The 20,924-nt window shown below is 38.3% G+C and overlaps 1 protein-coding gene across 2 annotated transcripts in view; it reads right to left on the reverse strand.

Annotated features, from left to right (window-relative positions):
* Window positions 1-8,519: 8,519 nt before the first annotated feature.
* Window positions 8,520-20,924, reverse strand: part of MDFIC2 (MyoD family inhibitor domain containing 2) — a 134,216-nt gene continuing 121,811 nt past the window's right edge. For both annotated transcript variants that reach the window (XM_037829195.1, XM_037829205.1), the window contains exons 4-5: window positions 19,128-19,349; window positions 8,520-10,647 (exon numbers count right to left, since the gene is read on the reverse strand). In XM_037829195.1, coding sequence (XP_037685123.1) covers window positions 10,388-10,647; window positions 19,128-19,349 — 482 coding nt within the window. In that variant the 3' untranslated portion in view covers window positions 8,520-10,387. The remainder of the gene's footprint in view (window positions 10,648-19,127; window positions 19,350-20,924) is intronic.

The raw sequence follows: 20,924 nt of genomic DNA on the forward strand, positions 1-20,924 counted from the left end.
CCCACAATTTCTCTAATAAAAAAACAAAAAACAAAAAACAAAAAACCATAGGTCAAGTCAAAAGTGAAATTTGGAGTCTCAATTCCTCCTGAATAATTTAGTTGATAGCACTCCTCTGATGTAATAACAATATGAGATTATGTCACCTTTATGGAGAATCCTTGGAAAGAATCCTAAAATGGGGCCTGAGATAACCTGTTGGCACAATCTTTTACTTCTTAGAATGCCAGAAGAGACTAATGGATTGTGTAGTCTTCTTAAGCATGGTGGGCCAAGTTTGTTGTGCCGATTACTTTTAAGATAGGACTATCTACACCTAAGGGCAATGCTAGCATATGCAAATCCTTGTTCAAGGCCCCTTCTGGTCAGGTGTAAAATTGCTGGTCTTTTTGATGTGTCTGTCTCCATGAAAAGACTGCAGACACTTGTCCCTTTGTACCGCAACCAGAAGGGTTCACCTGGAAGCTGAGGAAGCTTAAGCTTTAGAGCCCCTCACATGTGCTGAGCCCCTTTCAACTTGTTAATATGTATTTGTAAAACTGCAATAGCTCTGCATTCTTGATTCTTAAAGAGGTTCCCCCAATTTTTAAGTATCAAGCACCACAAAACTTGGGTCTTTCCCCATCCCAAGGGAAACCTTAATTGGAGTTTACCACAGAGGGAAGGAAGAACATATTAAAATTTCATCCATGGCACACATTTTGCCCCAGGAAAAATAATAAAATGGCTCAGAACACCCCTTCTTTCCACATGCTGAAATGTTCACCTGGAAGTTCCCTACAGGTGCCCTGGGTGGGGGAGAGAAGGGTAACAAGGATAGAAAGCTCCTTATTTGACTAAAACGATTGTAAAATGTTTCCATGTTTCCTGGATCCAACATATGTTTAAAGGTACCAGTTTCTTTAATGGGGACTTTTGGGGTTATTTTAGAGCCCTCATCGTGGAGAATGGTCACCCACCTACAGTTCCTTTGACCTGGGAAAATGAAGTTGGACAAAGACAATTCTCCCCCACTCTACTACCACAGCACCTCACTCCTCTGATTTCCTAAGTGGGAGTCAACACAGTCCACCCTGTCCCTATAAAACAGGAGGCACATATCAAGCTCTTTGAGTCACATTGAAGTCCCTCTCACTAGATTAAGGGGAAGTGCAGGCACCCCACCCGTTTCCTGGAAAAGGCATCACAGGACAGTAGGCATCAGAGCACACTTCTCTCTAAAGAATTTGGCTGCATATATCCATCTCTATCTCCCACAGCTTTACTTTTTAAACTTCAGAGTGTTGGCCAACCTGGCTTCAGCCATGGTGGTTTTATAGTTTTCTTTTTTATTATTGTCTTTATAGCAAAGTGTCTAGAACATTTTGGTTAAGGGGATTTTTAAATCAGACAGTCTCCTAAATTGAAATATCCCTCCACTCTGCCATTGTGTTACCTTGGTGTTAGAAAGTTATTTAAGCTCTCCGTGCCTCACTGTTCTCCTCAGTATAAGGGGATCATAATATCGATCTCAGAAGTTGTTTGTGAGTATCAATGAGTTAATTCATTGAAGGCCCTTCATACTGCACTTGGTACATAGTAATAAGTGCTTATTAAAATTGCTGTTAACGTAATTATTATCCTAATCTCTGGAGAAAATATTACGTATTATAAGAGAAGAAAAAATAAAGTGATATGGTAATTGGAAATGCTCATTTCATGGAAGAATAATCAGTTAATAATGAAAATCATGGTATTTTGTTTTAGTTTGCCAGCGGCTGTGACAAATACCACACAATGGGTTGGCTTAAAGAGCATGTTATTATTACCTCATGGTTTCAGAGGCTAGAAGTCCCAAATCAAGGTGTTGGGAAGACCATGCTTTTTCCCCAAAGTCAATAGTGTTCTGCTGCTGGCTTGCCACAGTCCTTGGGTTCTTTGGCTTGCATCGCTGCCTCTTGTCACATGATGATCTCTCTCTCCTTGTGTCTGCGCTTTCCATTTCCACTGACTTCTGGCTGCAAGCTCCTCTGACTGACCATATTTGAATTTCTTCCGCTTATAAAGGACTACCTAATACAGAGTAAGTTCCACCCTGATTCAGTTGAACCACACCTTAACTAAAAGTAGCATCTTCTAAAGGTCCTGTAGATACATGAGTTCACAACCACAGGAACATGGACTAAGATTGTCTTTCATTGGAGTACATAATTCAGCCTTCCACATACATGAAATAAGTTTCAAAAAATTGAATATGATGTGGGAATATGCAGAACTAGGACACAGACATTTCTCATGTGTTATGGAAACAGAGGAACTGAGTAGTGATAACAATAATTATAGCTGAAATTTAATGGGTGTACTGTATTAAACCTACATTCCATAAAGGACTTTGCTGAGCTATCTCTTTTACTCCTCACAATGACCCAGTGGGGTCAGTGTTCTTAACCACATTTTATCAGAGAGGAATTAGAGGCTCAGAGAGGTTAGGTTACTAACTCAGTACAGTTAGCTAGTAAATAGTAGATGCAGAATTTGAGGCCATGTCTGTCTATAGATGACAACCTTCTTGTTCACTATTACATGGCTAACATGATACCTTTTCATGGAACATACTTGTATTATAACAAGAAAATTCTGGAGCAGATATGTCTTAATAGCCCAAATGCCCCCAAAGACCAGAAGGGTTGGTATTTGGGACTCTGAACCTTTGGGAGGCTCCTCTGATTCAGAGTGCATAGGTAATATTCTGCCCCACCCACAGAGAAATGTAACCCTTTTAAGATGGCTTTAAACCAAAGGATGACCTCCATTCTACCCCTTCCCTCAGCCCATAGGAAGAATTTTGAATTACTAATAATTGCTTTGTTCACAACAGATAAAACCAGGTGAATTGACAGGGGTGTTCTGTGCTAATGGCATTAGTCATAAAATTTCTATTTGTTCTAGGATTTTACAGGGCATCCCAATCATGGTGTAGCTGTCTCCCTCATGCAGAATGCCCCAGGAAAGGCAGAGAGAAGAAAATTCAGACATGAAATGTAATATATACTGGGTCTAAGCTAATGCAAATGTGCAGAAAGTTCATCAGACAAGTTTCCACTGACTATTCTTACAGGACCAATCTAACTATTAAAGTCAGTTTCCATTATTTTTCTCCAGGCAGCAGAACTTGCCAGGGGCCTGGAATACAATTTAGGGTACAGTCAGATGGGATTTGCACTTTGTCCAACCCTGCAAAGTCACGCCTTGGCTATTATTTTTCCACTCTATTGTAAATAGCAAGAGGCAGATGAAAAGGTAAAAAATATGTTGGTTGGGAGATACTTATTCTCTCTTACCTAGGGTAATCAAGGGGAGACATCAGCTCCAGATTTGTTGAGTAATAACTCACATTTGACTTTAATACACTGTGATAAACTTTGAGGAATATATCTTTTAAAACATAAAATTCTTTACCTCTGATTTAAAGTTTGGGGGATTGGTCCTCCACCATAGGCAGGTTAGATTTAGCATCTCTGGAAATTACAAAGCAATTTTAAACTACTCTTTTTGATCACTCACAGCAGCTCTGGCTTTCAAAGAGAATGAGATGTTTGGGGAATGAATTGTGATGGACTTATATGAAAATTTATATGACCAAGAATTGGATTTGTTCCTCTGGAATATTATAGATTATGTTTTATGTTGGAATTACATCAGTGTGCAGAGCAGCAGAAGGCTGGCTTAATGTAGCTAAAAATACACCTTGACTTTCCACTTGGAATAAAACTCCCCCCACCCCTAACCATTTCTTCCCTAATGAAAATAATGGCTTCATGACTCATATATGTGAGAGATAGTAGGGAATATATGAGTCTTAAAATAAGAAGAGTTCGAGAAAGGACTAATGGTCCTTTTCTAATTTCTTTCCCATCCATCTCTTCTTCCACGTTTTTCCTGTCACCATGCTATTTCAGGCCTTTGTCATCCTGAGCCTTATTGCACTTGCTCCTTTGTTAGCCCACAGTCTTTCCTTACTTTAATTTGTCCTGCACACTGCTGTGTGGTCAGTCTTCCTCTTGCCCTGCTTGAATCATGTTGTTCCCTGCCACTCTTCAGTGGCTATTCATCTGCTCCTCATTAAATTGCAAACTGACATTCAAGGCCCTCCAAGGAGATGACCCTCACTTCTCCATCTTCCCCAACAACCACCCACTCCACAGCCACCACCTTAGTCCATGTCTCTACCAGGTCTTACCTGAAGCTGGGCTCTAACCTTTAACTGGTTACTTAATTGGTCTCACTCTTTTTGATTTTAACCTAGTTTTTTCCAAAATATTATGCAAGTACCATTGGTGGCATGCAGGATGATTTTTGGTATTTCACAGACGTCATTCTCAAAATCATTCTAATACGAGGCTTACACATTATTATAATATGTAATTAAAACATGAAACTAGCAGATCAAAACTAAATTAATGCATATTATTGCTCAGAATGAGGGTCATCAAAAAATTGAGCTAAGAGATAACTTCATGGAGTCTGTGGATCTGCTGAGACCCTTCTTCATCATTTACAACCCCATCTCCATCTGACCTCCTAGGGGACAGTTCCACCAACTCACTTCATGGGCCAGGTGGTTTGCTACCTTGCATTTATATGATTATAATAATTGCAGAGTGGTGACACCAGCACCATGCTGGCTTCTTGCCTTCCTTCCTCTAATATTGTAAATCTGTGCAGCAGAGATTTGAAAGGTTAATGCAGCTTTCTGAAGAGCCTCAATTACAAATGTTGAGTAGCTTAGCTACTAAGAGAATCTTGTTCAATATTCTTATTTTATTTTATTTAAAAGAATTTACGGGAATTTGATATTAAATGAGGAATCATAGGCAGAAAGTGCTGAAAGAGGAAACAAAGAGGATGCTGGAGATTGCTGAACTTAATGAAAGCTCTGTATCCACAAAATAAGTTGTGGCTTTGTAAATTCACTCTAAGTACATTTTAGAAACAATAAACCATAAAAGAGGTTAGCATGACCTTGGATTGTGCATAGCTTTTGAGATAAAAGGTCTAAGTATGAGAATGTATTTGGTTGACTCTAGTGTTGTTGACTGATTAAAAACAATTCATGCTCCTAGAGCCTTCTGGTGGAATGCTGATGAGGGGCTGGCCTGAATGCAGTGTGTAACGTGGAATCTCTTGAGGCAAAGTTGCTTTGCTAAGATGGAACACTAAAATGTAAGCCTTCCCAACCGTGGATGTATGAGGCAAAGCTACTGACATGAAGATTAAATTGCAATATATTGACTTTGCATTTATTACTTATTGGGTATATAACTTAAAAGCATTTTGAAAATGTTCCAAACTCTAATCATTGCATAGGCTAACAACTTTTAAAATTTATTATCAGCAAATGCTTTTCCTTGAATATAGTCATTATATTTTTCTAATTGCTTTAAAAGTGAATACTTGAACTTTATCTTGGTTTGAACATTTTTTATTACACAACTTTTAGGCTTAGTCGTTGTAAGTATGGACATTGGAATTATCTGAACTGTATTCAAACCTTGTGGCGATTGTTTGTGTGCTATGTGACATCGGACAAGTTACTTTATCTTTTTAAAAAGTCTCTGTTTCCTTTAGGAAAATAGGAATAATAATAGAACCTATTTCATAGGGCTGCTCAGAGAATTGTGATAGTGTGTATAAAGCACTTAAATATGTTCTGTGCAATATTTGTTTCTCATCTGTAAAATAAGTGGAAATAATAATGTAGGGAAAGGAATGTGTCAGCTTTTCTGGTCCATTGCTAACTATATACTAAGAATGCATAGTGAAGTTTGGGCATTAGTAGATAGTATTGCAATCCAGGACCAAGATATGTCTCAATCTTGCCCTCCCACTCACCCATTTTCCCCACAGGGTTCCTGACAGAAGGAGTTTAGGTAAAGGAAAAAAATATTCCCTTGTAGCTGTGCAAGTACTTCTCAAGACAGGCCTTTCTGGGCAAGGCTGAATTAGAAGGTTTGGTTTAGGCCTTAAGACATTAGTGGGGACTTCTGCTTCCTACCCCTGGAATCAAGATAACCCTTGGCTGAGGTGCCTCCTCTGGTGCCAGTGGAGATGTGAAGCAGAGAGAACAAGACCTGAAATTGCTTAGTCCAAGACAAGGGCCCTGTATAAGCCTGAGGCAGGAAGGAAAAGAATATCATGCTTTGGAACTGAACTTTATGATGGGCTCCCCCACCCTGTCTTAAATCATATCACATTATAAAATGTGGCCCAATGAATGTCCTGGCCTCTGACTGAAGAGATACAGTGCTCATCTCTTGGAGTATGGCAAGGAGCTGAAAGTCATCACTTCTGTAGATTGCTTCTCAAAATGCAGAGGCTTTTCAACTTGGGTTGCCAGATTTAGCAAATAAACATGTAGCACACCCAGTTAAATTTTAATTTCAGAAAAATAAGGGATTTTTTTTTTTTTAGTGTAGTATGTAGCATTCAATATTTGGGATGTATACCAAAAATTTATTTGTTGTTTTTCATTACAGTTTAACAGGGCATCCTGTACTTTATCTGGCAACCTATTTGCAACCTTTTTTTTTTTTTTTTTTAAAGTAAATTTAGTGATGGTTCATTGACAGGGGAAGGCTTCTTTCTGAAACGCTTCAGAGCAGGGTTGGAATTCAGCATTATTGACACCTTGAGTCAAATAATTCTTTGTTGGGAGTCTATACCATGCATTGTAGGGTGTGTAGCAGCATTCCTGGCCTCTACCCACTAGATGCTAGTAACATCTGCCCTCTCCATTATGACAACCAAATGTGTCTCTGGACATTGCCAAATGCCCCTGGGGTGGGAGACAAAATTGCCCCATTTGAGAAACACTACTTTAGAGGTAGTGGCAAAAGTAGGACTGTGAAATGTATCATGATGGTAGACCAGAAGGTGATACTTTTTTCCAAATGCAGGTCCTCCCCCTACCTCCATTCTTCACCCTCTCCCCAAATTCTGGGCTCCTTCTCTACAATGTTTGGAGCTGGCTGGCTAGATCTCAGTTTGAGGAGCCTGGTAATACAATTCTAGTCTCATAGTGATCATAATCAGTAGAAAAACATCCAACTCTAATCACTTTGCCTTTCTACACAGCTCAAATTGGGTGCTGGGTGGCAACTTTTTGGGTTTTTATTCAGCTCTCTCCTTCAAAGAACACCTTGAAAACTATTAAATCAAATATTTATATTTATCAGAGGCCATGACTTTGTGCAGTCTGGGGGAACTTGGTATTTGATGGGCAAATTTCTTACAGTCAAGCTACTATATTTAGGTGTGCATATTCTTTTACTCCGTTTTGTTGAGGGAGAAACTTACAAGTACTGGGCAGTGAATTCTGTCCTTCAAACATTTTCCATTTACACATTTATCCTTGAAAAAATGCTGGTATACCCCCACATGATGAATTCTACAGTTTTCCTATCTTAATATATTTTCTTAGTCCTGTGGAAAAAACTGAAGCAACTTTTGCTCTATTAACTTTGTCCAGCATTGATAATTAATTTTGTAGGCCTATCAGCTAATATAGTGGGAAAATTTCATTAGCAAGTTAAATGTAACTTCGTTTCTTTGCTGCTTTCCATATTTTGTAGGCTTTTAGAGAAGCAGTGGTTTTATAAAAATCCATTGAGCAAAGCAAAGACAATGTAGCTCTCTGGTTATATTGCTGTGGGAAAGTCTCTATTCCCGATTCTCTGTACAGGTTGTGTGTTCCCAACTCTTTTTTATTCTAGTATGCATCCTTAAATAGGAATGTTCTGACCCTTAAGAAGCTCCTGGTTAAAGAACAGCATTATCTTTATTTGTAATTACAGGCCTTCATTATTGTAGGAAATATCTGAGCCTTCCCAGATTCTGATATTTGTATTTAATCAAAAACCACATCCCTTTTTGATCTGCCTTACCTCTGCAATTGTATTTTCTCAACTGCATATATTTTATTGTGCAAGAATTAAATTGAAAAAGCCATTTGTATTTGCAAAAAGGATTTTTTGTACTTTGTATAATAGACCCTTTCTGATAGCAGGGTGAATTCTGAAACTGAGAAACAAGTTAAAAAAACATGGTAAGCAAGGTCACAGAAAAATCTTGTAGTGTTCTGATCGCTTCATGAAATAAGACCTGGTGATTTTTATGTCTCCAATTGGCAAGCATTTGATTCAAATTTGTTTGTGCAATCTTTGCATAATTTGAGAGTATGTGGGCTAGAAAGAATCGGGGGATAATGGTCAAAATGTTTAACACCAATATGGATGTCCTGATCAGTGACATCAGGGACCATGTTACTGAGAGGGAGGTCCCATAGAACCCCTGCAGCTCCAGGTGATTCTCCTTCAGATGCAGGATCATGTGGAGGTGGCTGGGTCCTTGGAGAAGGGACAGGGTGGGGGTATGGAAGAAGTACTAAGACGGTTCAAGATAACAACTATTTATCAGTCTAGTAGTATTTTAATATTTTAACAGGTGTAACAACTGAACCAGGTAACTAAGAAGTGGAGAACTACAGAGTGGTAGAGTGCGATCAGAAAACTAGACCATGAGTTAGAGAGTTCCTGACACTGCCGTTAACTCACCATATGAGCTTGGATGAGTTAGTTTACTTCTTGGGGCTACCATGTCCTCTTATGAAAAATGATAATGTTAAATAAGAACAGCCCTGCATTCCCTTCCTGCTGCTGTAAGAATCTAATTTTTCCCCCTAATGATCTGCAAATTTTTCATAGAATTGTCTCTTTGAGCGTCTGAAAAAAGAGCTTTAGAGAGACTGTTGTTTTAGGGATGTGAGGGACACTCTTATGCTCTATTTTTTGTAACATAATAGCCAAATAAGAACTGAAGCTAGTGTTAACCAAGGATGTCCTGCACTGTCAGGAGCAAGTCAAAAGCAGTTAAATGTTTTGTTAGCAGTAGCTTAAAATATTTTTAAAAGATTAATCGTTTTCAAGGTTTGGGGGAAATTATTACAGACAAATATACTATGTTACAGAAACAAAACAAATGTTGCTTTTGCATGTAATTACCTAAGTGAGGCCAAAAAAAAAGGTATTTCAAAGTTTTTGTTTGCCTAGATAGCAAAAAATTCCCTCAATTCTCCATTTCACTGTTCTCTTCTTTGTTTGGTTATTGATACATTATGCCGTTTATGCTCAATGAGTATATTGAGATATCACCATAGGAATATAGAAGCACAAATTATTGAGCAATGTATTTGCTTATTAACTATAGAGTCATGCCTACAGAAAGAAAAGATTCTGAAGTAACTCTAATATAGATGTGTTTCCCCCCACAAGTTATTTCTTTTAATTTATTTGAGTTGAAAATCAGTTTCCAGTTTATATTGCATATTATTTTTTTCATATGAAGAAGTGCTTAATTTAATTATTAGAAAAAGGAAAAAAAGGTGTGATTTCTGAAGCACATGCTGTATTTGAAAACTCTGGGCTAAGTAAGTATCTGCATGTGTATTTCTTTTGTGTGCTTATAGAAAGGATAGATTGGTAAAATGACCTGATTCTGTTTTAATATCCTGTTGCTTATTGTACCTGACAAACAGAAATGAGGAAAATGAAGAAATGATTATCTGAGGTCATTTTCTTGAAACTTGCACATAATTCCCATTTATGTTCATTAGAATAAAGAAGAGCCTTTCTGTAACAAATTAAGAATATGCATAACCTGTTATGACATAGTCATAGACATTTAATAATATGGTCTAGAATTACAGTACTCTCTTGAAGTACACCATATTCAAAATTCACTGGAGATGTTTTAGAGGCATCTCTTATAATTACAAGAACATGGTTTCTCATTCATTTAATTCCCCCTCCTACCTAAACTATACATATAAGTGAATTTAAAGGGATTGTATAAATAAATTTTTAATTACAAATTGATGTTATACAATACATTATTAATAATAACCACCAATGCATAATGTTTATGCATGAGTTCATTAGAAAGATGAGCTAATGTATTTCAATTATAAAAGAATGTTCTAATTTGTCCTGAATTTGTGAATGAGGTTGGATCCATGATGCAAGCTGATGAGTGCAATACACAGAGTGGTTTAGCATGCCATTTTATAGTCAAAAAACATCTTGTACCTATGGTATTTAAGAGGTATTTAAGATTAGTTCAGCATATGTGATCAAGAATTTTACTTTTCAGTGAGCCATGCGGTTGTGAAATTTGGAATAAGACCATTTAGTCGACAATACTAGTTTTCCCAGGCAGGTGCAGAATAAAATGGCCTGTAGCATCCAAGAAATGTGTACAGTCCTTACATTTCAGCACATGAAAATCAGTCTGGTTGGATGAAGTCTCCCGTGGCCGCCAAAGGGTCTGCTGGAATGTGGTTACTTCCTTAATGCTAGCGGTAACATATTTCTGATATCTCCATGGCCAGCTCCAGACACTCGCTGGTCTCATGGCAGGATTCAAAAAGGCTGCAGTCCATGTCACAGTTGCAGTTGCAATCATTCCGAGAGTGGTTTTCATCTGAGGTGTGGTGATACCTGTAGGAGGGGCAGCACAGGTTGGTGCACACTGTTTCACATGTATCTGGGAGCATCAGGAGACAATCTAAAAACTGGCAAAACAAACAGGCGAGGATAAGGGAGGCACACTCATCTGTTTAAAGAAGGAGAAAGAAAGAAAATTAATAGCAGAAAATATGAAGGAGTCTAAGAAGGACAGGCATGTGCAGTGGCATACTTGATAACTTTATAGGCAACTCTTAATTATTTATCCACATTAGGGAGAATGTACACCATTTATTCTTTCAAGCACCCCCTCCCCATGCCAGTACTCACTGTCCTTAAGTAATTGCTTTATTAACTTCCTGAGCATTTCCTACTGATTGCACATAATCTGGTTATTTAAAGTGCTGTCTCATTTTTAAACTCCTTTATTTACTTTGCCTGCAGAGAGGTGCTGGGAAGCGACACAATTAGCTACCTATCTGGAAATCTTGCAGCTGTCTGAAAAATAGCAGGTCCTCCCCAACTGCTGGGGGTGGGGGATGTCTATCAGGAACAATTAGAGTTAGGGACATTGTGGGTTAGGGACAGAGTTAGGAAAGATTGTGCAAATTTCCTGCTTGTCTTCACAACGCTTTGTTATTTATTTGACATGGATTCCCATAAATCTGCCACACCCATATTCAAATGCAAGTGAAAAGCACATTCCAAAACCTAATATAAATGATTTTAAAAAATGATCACAGCTTTTTTTGTTGTGTTTTATTTTTAATCCCCGTCTCCTTTTTCCTCCAGTTATGTAAAGACTTGATTTTATATTCAAGTGAAATATAAAGTGAAATACGTCATCATATGCCTTAAAAGAGTCTGAATCTTATCAATCCTTTTTAAGAAAATTGGTTTAAAAATTTACTATGCTGGCTTGTAAAAATCTGAAAAGTATCTCTAAGGCATCGGAGGTAATTGGTAATTCTAGCCAAACAGCTGCAATGGTTATAGATTACTACATTTTTGTTTCCATAAAGGGAATTTGTTAGAAGACGTAGCAGTTCTCTTGTTAAAATTATAACCTTTCTTTTTTTTTCTCAAGTTAAAAATGTCTGAAAAACATGAGTGCTTTATAAAGGGTAGGTAAGTGTTCAGATAATATATAATCTAATTTATTAAAATCAATATCCCAAAGATTATTAATGATTAAAAGTAACATTCTATCATGAATTGGAGAAAAAATTCCTTTTCCAGATGGGCTGTCATCTGATTAGCTTAAATTTCATAGGAATTTTTTTTCCCTCAATAAGAATGTTAATAACTTGGTTTGTGAGCTTCAGTCAACAGAAACCGCTTGAGTATACCAGTGAGATTTTGCCGTCTCAGTCTTGTGCTATAGGCTAAGTGGCCTTATAGTCCTATTCGTTTACTTTTAACAATATTTTTCACAAATCTTTTTTCTTTTATTGTTCATATAGTTGTTATTCTTTAAGAGAAGAAAAAAACATGGAAATTTGCCCTAAATAGGAAAAAATATTTTAAAGAAAGTCTTTTTAATTTCTTGTGAAAATACTCTATAAAGTTTCAAAGTACCATATAGGAAAACAGAAATCTTCCTCCCTCCCTCCATCCTCCCCTCCTTCCCTCTTTCATTTCCTTTCATCCAAAGAAGATGGCGAAGAAGGACTCCACCATGACTTTTATGACTTTAATTGTCATATAATGTTGCAGGCACTGTGGCAATTACTCAATATTTATAGTTTAGGAAGTGTGCTACATAATACCTCTATGGTGTACATATTCATCTTTTTGCCAGACTTAGTGTATTTTTGTTCACAGATTTTGCTTTGAGCATATGGCAAACTCTCCCATACCTCATAAGTCACCACAAAACCACCCACAAAAATTTAGGAGTAAGTTAGTACATTACATAGACTATTTTGCCTATGCATTTCTACAGAAGGTATGTTGGTGTCAAAGATGCAGAACGTAAAACCTCATCAAGTTATGCCAATGCCCGGACTGCTGCTATAGCAGCCCCTGGCCAAGAAGAGATTCTCAGTGGAAAATATTTCAAACAACTAATCCATGATCCCTCAGGTGGAAGCTCAAGAGACATAGGCTTATTTATGGCTATGTAAAAATGTTCCCACTGGACCCTGTCCTTTATAAATGCAAGGTGGAAAGTTTGGTTTGGAAGTAAATAAGGTAGGATGCAGGATGAATTGAAAGGATAGGAGCTGGTGTTTCCTCTCAGAGCATGAAGAACCTGTTTGTAAAATGGTCTTATAATTTCTCGTGGGCACGTAACCTTTTTGGTTCAGTTGCTGTTGCCAAAGTCTCTTTATGTTGGCAGACTTTGGAAGTCTTGGCTTCTGATGGGCACTGTAGATTTTATTTACACACACAAAAAAATGGTTGGGCCTAATCCTTTGGCCAAATTGGCATTTTTTTTTCCTTCCACTTCTCTATTTTGCACCTGAGAATAGAGTCCATTTTTTCTGTTTCTAAGTCAGTACTTTTTATTTGGTTATAAAAGGCAAAGCCTCTTGCCCAACAAAACATAGCAACATTAATGAATTGAAAACAGATTTTCCAAACTTTCAGACGTGTTCTGCACTTTTCCTAAAAGGCATATTAAATAATTCTACATGAGCAGGCAAACTGTTTTGCATATGGCCCATTTTTGTTTGCACAAAAGTAACATAAGCGGTTCAGGAGAAAATTTGCAACTGTTTGTAAAAAGAGTTGGACTTTCACTCCTGAATAAGTATTTTTTTCTTTGCCTGCACTATTTCATGGGCTTTAATATTTAATAAAAGTGATATTCAGAGTCACAGCCCATGATTGGCACCCTTGCTCTTGGCCCATTGAAGAGAGTTTGCCATGGATCCAACTGCCTACTTCTCAACTGTTCTGCAGTGTCTCTTAAAACAAGTCACACGTATCAAAGCCAAAATTGCATTATTGCTCTCCCTCTTTCCCCCATTCTCCAAACCTGTCCTCTCTCCAGTTATATCTTGTGAATGACTCCCCTGTCCACCCATATTAATTTAGCCAGAAACCTGAGACTCTTCTCCCTTTTCTTTTCCTCATATATCCTTCCCATTCCAATTCATTGCCAAGTCCTGGCAATTCTGTCTCAGATACATATGTGAAATCCATAAACTTCTACCTACCTCCAGTGCTACCACCTTGGTTCTAATCTCCATCAATAGTCATTAGGTCAAAACAACAGCCTCTTCTCTAGGACACCTGCTTCCACATGAGCCTACCTCTAGTTCATCAGCTCCCATGAATTGGAACACCTCACTCTCCTTAGAATAAAGTCCCAAATCTTTGCCTGGATGATCAGCCTCCTGCTTCTTTCTCTGAATCCCTGACTTACTTTCCTCGTTACTCACTGCCCCAGCCACATCAACTGAATATCAGATCCTGGAACACATCTAGCTGAGGGTCTTTGCACATGCTGTGCCTTCTACATTAGTCGCACTCCCCTGTTCCCATTTTTAATTAACTCCTACTCAGTCTTCTCTACCTAATTCCTTTATGTCTTTAGCTTAAAACACCTTCCCTTTAAATCACACCCTTGCTGAGACTCTCATTGCAAGCACCCTGCTGTTTTTTCTTCATAGCACTAACCACTGGATCCCATTAAGCCAATAGTTTAATCACCTCCTCACGCCACTAGAATCTAAGCTATATAAGGAAAGAGCCATGTCTCTTGTTGGAAGAAAGAATAAATGAACAATTCTATGAAATAAATATCGTGATCCTCATTTTCCAGATGAATGGGTTAAGATTCAAAGATTATTGCTTTCTCTCCCAATTCCTCCCAGTCCCCCCAACTATAAGGTGGTGTCAGGAATTCAATTCTGTCCTTTTGTCACCAAAATCTACACTCTATCCTCTCAGTCCCATTGATATACCTGTCAGCTGTCTCATATAAAGCAAATATGCAGTTCTCTACACTTTATATGCATCTCACATAAACTTCAAAAGAACCTTAAATTGAGAACTATTATGATTCCTGTTTTACAGTTGAGAGACTGTGGCTCAGAGAGTTGAAGAAGGGTGCTCAAGGAAACCCAGCCAGGGAGTGGAGGGATTGTAATTCGAAACTATACTGCTCTCTTCTGGCCTGCCCTTCATACTCTATTGCTTTCTCTTGAGCATGGCCTGATAGCTGCAGGCTCTGAAGGTGAGCTCTCCCCTCCATTCCCTGCCCTTACCCTGTTCTGCAATGTATTCCCAAGGCTAACAAATAATTTCTCTAGGTTCCCTTAAATGGCTTCTGGCTCCATTCAGCAATAGGAGGCAGGGACAGGAAATAGTAGGGTGGGAGGACGGGACCGTTCAAGGTATTTCTCCTCTCCTCTCTGCTTTGGGTGGTTCTCAGGCACTGGTTGAATCTTCTTCTTGGTTCCAGCTCTGAACAGCCCCTCTCTGTGGGTCCATTTAATGCTGGGTTGTCCCTGCTAGATCTAGTGGGCCTTCCTGTGGTTGCTGATTTTTGGATTGTCTCACTGTTCTTCTATTTGGCCTTTCAGCTCTTCCAATACCTTTGTAACTAGTTCCTTGTGCATTAAATTCCCTCTGCTGAACCACCTGGCATCCTATCATAGGCTCTAGTCATTGCTATCAGAGTGCCCATCTGGCTTTTCCACTTCTTACCTTCTCAAAGTTGGATTAAGGAATTTTGATGGATCAGAGACCTACAGGCTGTGTGGCCACCAGGGGTATTTGGCTGTGCACAAAAAGCTATGACCTCTTGGGATTCTCCTCATTTCTTTTTTACACCCCAAGGTTACCGTTAAGACATTGAGACTGTAATGTGCTAATGGTACCCTAATGACATTGAAGGATTAATGCAGCTTCCAGACGTGGGGGTTGGCTAATTAATAGGGAGAATCTATGTCCTTAGAAAGGATCAATTAATTATAGTGGAAAAAGTAGGAGTGCAAGGAGGTTCCACAAATGTACTCACATTCAGCCCCAGGGTCCTGTACTTCCAGAGTTTGCTTTTCTAGCTCTACATCTTGCTGCCATGATGCCCGCAATGAGGAGGAGACAGGGACAGAGGCATTCTAGGCTGCCACTGGTGCTTTTTGTCCCATTCCTCAAATCCAGAAGCGTGCTGTGTGCTACCTTGGGGATCACTATCTGAGGTGGCAAGAATATGGCTTGTCTAGAAGTGAGGCCCAATAAAATATATATGCTTTCCTTCTAGAATAAAGTAAGAAAAGAAAAAAGGCAAAACAAACCTGGTCCATCCCTTGCCTTAGTATTCTAATATCCAGTGTGCTATCACAGAGAATTCAGAATAATAATCAGATTTTTGTCACAATAGCCCCAACTGCTTACTAAAAGTTTTTGGTCAAAAAGTATAAAAATTTGTTCCTGCTCTTCCCACCTCTCCCCGCTCCCCATTAAGTTCTTTTAAAACAATTTCTGTAATGTAGAAAGGGAGTAAATAAAGTATTACTGAATGCTTTTCTCTAGCTGGGGTATCATCCCTGATGTTATCAATTTTAATAGCTACTTAAATATGTCAAAATCTATTTGAGTTCAGACAAGCACAACTAACATCAAGTCAGTTCTTTAGAACTAGAATGACTGGATTTGGGTGATACTTAGTAAATTTGTGCTTAAGTTTTTTTCTGAGCAAATGAACTGAAATAATTATAAAATTGAAGCATTTTATAAGGTGACACCACTGCATTTAATTGTATGAAATTTGCAGTGTAGAAAATGTAATCATTTTATTCAGCAGTCCATGGTGTAATTAAGACTGTTCTTTTCAGGTATCTTGTATTTATGATTTTCCTCTTCCACCTGGATGAGATGTCTCAAAATCAAAATTATACATCAATTAGGTATATTTACAGGATTTTATTTTTAAGAAGCTTGTTTTCTGGTATTATGTGTATCCCTGAATTTATTATCCCCAGGGATGCTTTGCAAATCAGAAGAATGTAGAGATAGAATCAGGGACACAGATAGTTCTTTGGACTTTTTCCATTTCATTCAGGAAAGGGATCACACACGATGAACCACAATTCAATAATAAAGTAGTGTTGCAGTACATAGTTTGTGATGTGCAGTAAAGATCCTTTTAAATTCCCATCAGAGCACACACCATGAACTGTGCTAATGGATATAACACATTTTACAAAATCTGCATGTGTGAGGATTTTCCATCCTGTTTTAAGTGGGGCAATGTGTATAAATAATAGATATTAGCAATTAAGCATCCATTCCTGTGCACTCATTTATACATTTGAAGATAAATTAACCGCAAACTACATAAAAGTAGATGCAATCTTCTCTTTTCCCTTCTGTTTTCCCTGCTGTTCCTGAAAGATATTTCTGTATTTATCTCAGTACGAACAATGACCCCAGCTCTCAATTTCTGCATTCTTAAATTAATTACTATCAAAAATTCTCTAAAATAAAGTGAGTCTGACTTAACTCTTGAGTTCCTTGATGCCTGATGCTTAGGAAAAGGAGAGTTTCTTATCTCTATTTGTGGGTCTTAGTCTGCATTTTTTACTCTCTCTTTCATCCAGTTTCCAAAAGCACTTACTTCAGTGGGGGCATTTTTCACAGCAGGGGAAAGGGAAGATGGAATATTACCTCTGTCATCAGCTTAACACCTGAAATTCCTGAGTTGGGCCAGCTTTAGCCCAGGCATTAAGAAAAACAATCCGCTTCAGTGATCCTAGTGAATATCTTTTGCTGTTTTGAACAAAGAATAATCTGCTATTTTTCTGCATGAGAATTAGTTGCCATTTTAATGGAGTAGCAATTTAGCCCTTAACTGAGAATGCAAGGGTTCAAGTATCATGCTACCTGGTTTGGCCCTTTTCAGTCTCCCAGTACCCTTGACAGGATAGGTCAAGTGGTTCTGGAGGGGCACCATGGTTTGCTGTGTGGAGGTGTACAATGGCAGCTCCTAATTCTGGGATCTTTAGCCTGATACTCAAGGCAAGCCAGACTCATGCATCCCTGGTACAATCTGATACAATTCTCTAGTATCAAAGTGCTTCTGCTGACAACTCTCCCATTGTTATCTGTTTCCTTGATTGGCATCAACCTCTATCAAAATCCAGAAACATGGGCATTATGCTCAATTTGAGGTCATAACCTGGCAATCTCTGGGCAAAATTGGGCCAAATGTGTATGGTTTGGAGTGTCTGGGGCTTCAGAAAAGAAACGGAACTAGTTGTCAACACTTGAAAATCTGGAGATTTCATCTAACACTCTTGGTCTCTGGCTGTTCTCAGAAAACTTGAAGATCTGGCAACTCGGGGCCTATATTTCCTTCTGGCAACAGTCAGCTGGAACTGAAGGAGATGGCGACCTTTAGATGAGCCATGTGCTGTTCAGCTTGCCACAGTTCTCACCAATCCCTATTGTTAACTTCCAGCTTACTTCATTATTCACATTATCTCTTGGCAAGTGCAGGCAACTGTGTCTGTAACTTCTGGTCTAAAGTATCCATGACAACATTTGCACATTACATCCCACAGAGAATGTGTGTTAGAAATCTTCTCTCCTACTTTCTGAAACCATAATCATAAAAAAAGCTAAATTACACACCTACTGTGTGCCGAGTTACATACTAAGTATTTTACCCATGTTATTTCATTGGATCCTCAGGATACCACTTGGTGTGTTACTAGCCCCGTTTTATAACCTAGAGACTAAGATTCAGAGATAGTAAATAAATTGTTAAGGTTTATAGTAAATAGTCAAGGTTTATACACTTAATAAGCACAGAGTCAGGAGTTAAACCTATGTTATTCCAAATTTCCTACTATACAAAGTTTACTTTAAAATTTCTGTTTTCTTATTTTAAAAAAGTAAAAATGAACTTAAATATAGACCAGAAACTCTACACTGTTACATCTTCCTGTAAGAAATTCCAGGCTTTCTTTAAGTGCAAATGTAGATATGGAACACTACAAAATTCTTGAATGGTTTATGTCTCCTGTACAGGTCACTGCAGAGTTAACCTGAATACAATTCCGTATGTCCTGGGGTGGAGTCCATGCCTTCGAAATTTACTATGCCGACAATTTAGCACCAAATCAGTTTGAAATTGGCTTTGCAAATGGAACTCCCCTTGTATGTCATAAAGAGGGATGGTTAGGTCTAGGTTTACACTGATCAGAATGCTTAGGAAATATTTCCTAGGGGCATCAACTCATTTTCTTAGGTTGCTAATGTATTTATCTATAGTCTGTATTTATATATTTTTAGCATTTTTGTACCATTCCACTCTGCCTTCTTCTACTGTCTGCCTAGAGTCACAGGCTGGAGGCTCCCAGATCCAAGAGGGAAAGAAAGTGCCCTTTTTTCTTTTTTCACTTCATAGCCCCTTAGCAAGAATAATCACACCCTGCCCCAGCTATTTAAACACTCTGCCTCCATTCCCAGCTTTGAGAACAAACAATCTGCCAAGCACCCCATAATTTCAAAGTGACCTTGACATGTGTCATTCACTAGGGTTTCAAATCAGTCTTCCTGTTTAATATTCATAAAGACTTTTTTCCCCCTAACAGCATATGTGATGATTTTACATAGGCTGGGGGCTGGGGAGCTTTATTTAGGAGATGGGTTGAATTCTGAGAAACATACCATCAGTGTCTCTCTGATGAACTGAAGTATCATTTTGGAGGTAGGAAAATTTTGTTTGGCATTCTTCAAGGGAGGAAAGTGATGTGCTGGATTCTGACAGTTTTTTCTCATTGGGGGTTTCCTTGGCTGGTCCATCTGTGATACTGAATTCAGATACTGAATTTATAACGATAGCATTAATGGGTTTTTCGTCTGCATGCTTTTCCTTTGTAAGTTGCGTATCTGGACAAAAAAGAAAACACATACACAAACTCACTGTAGTTTACATGACTTAGAGATCTAAGAATGGACATGTGCAGAAAATTTAACATTCAGACTTTTTATTAGAATGAAGTCTTACTAAAAAGAATGAAACATTGAGCAGGATAATGTTGAATGAAAATATAAATAAGATTAAAAGACTGCAACAATTGTAAAATTTTATACATATTATGAATTTCACTTATACTAATCTTATTTTGAGCGTGGTTGGTTGTTTTTGTTTTGTTTTTGGTGATGGGTGGGGAAATCAAGGCATGTGTTTGCTTAGCTCAACAAAATCTCTTGGTATGTTGTCAGACTACTGTCATAGTATATTGTGGATCTGAGAAAGAGTAAAAGGGTCTTACATGCTGGGTGGGCCTGCTGAGTAATTTACATGATCTGAATCAAATTAATTTATTTCTTTGTTTCCATAGACCTCAGTTTCCTCTTCTGTATGAGAAAAGTGGATATAGGAGGCTCTACGTTACTGCCTCTTTCTCTGTCTTGGAACCTGTTCAGGTGATGGCTCCCTGGCCTTGGGATATGCTTCTTGGGAACACACTATTTCCACATGACCAGCTGACATTTGTTAGAGGTACATAGGAAGCTTCTGAGAAAGTCTTTGACTGAGATTCTGGTTTGGAGGGGCATGGAGAGGGCTGCGAAGGCCTGAGCCCCTCATATATTTCAGAGCTCCTGTGTTGATTCAGTCATGCCCACATAATAATTGAGGGTCTGTTATGTGAGAAGCATTGGGCTGGGCACTGGGAATACAGTGGGACTAAGACAGGCATGGTCCCTGGCCTGTAGGAGCATCATTATTAAGGAAATAACTGCTTAAATTACAATTTTGAGGAGTATATTAGAAAGAAGCATCCTATGAAATTATGTTAGAGAACCAGACAAGAGTGTGGGGTATATAATTCATAACTTATCTCACCCATTAATCAGAGTCCTAAGATTGAGAAATGAATTAACAGAAGAAGATATTCTCAAACATGCAGCCAGACTGATTCCCAGGGATATCTTTAGATCTAACAAGCAACAGATCTGGTGATACGGTGGCACAGTTGGGTGAAGATGCATTCTGGAGAATTGCATTCCCACTGCGTGCCTAATGCCTGATTGATTCAGTAATGATCATTGAGAGGCTGAAATAAAGAATAGGTAATCTGGTTTGATTTTACCATGCCTACACTGCTCAGAGAAAAAAATATATTCTTTGCCAAGTCCATTGCCATTGTTTGTTCAAGAGTTGCTTTTTTTTTAAATTGAGATTGTTCACAAACCATACAATTATCCAAAGATCCAAAGTATACAATCAGTTACCCATGGCACCACCATACTGCTGTGCATCACCACAGTCAAAAATTGTTTTTCAATTTTTAGAACATTTTCATTACTCCAGAAAAGAAATAAAGACAAAAAATGGAAATTCAAATCCTCCCATACCCCAAACCACCCTCCCCCCATTATTGATTCATAGTTTTGGTATAGTACATTTGTTACTGTTGATGAATGTTAAAATACTAGTAACTGCAGTATATAGTTTGC

This window comes from Choloepus didactylus, chromosome 1 (assembly GCF_015220235.1).
Source record: "Choloepus didactylus isolate mChoDid1 chromosome 1, mChoDid1.pri, whole genome shotgun sequence".
Classification (NCBI taxonomy): domain Eukaryota; kingdom Metazoa; phylum Chordata; class Mammalia; order Pilosa; family Megalonychidae; genus Choloepus; species Choloepus didactylus.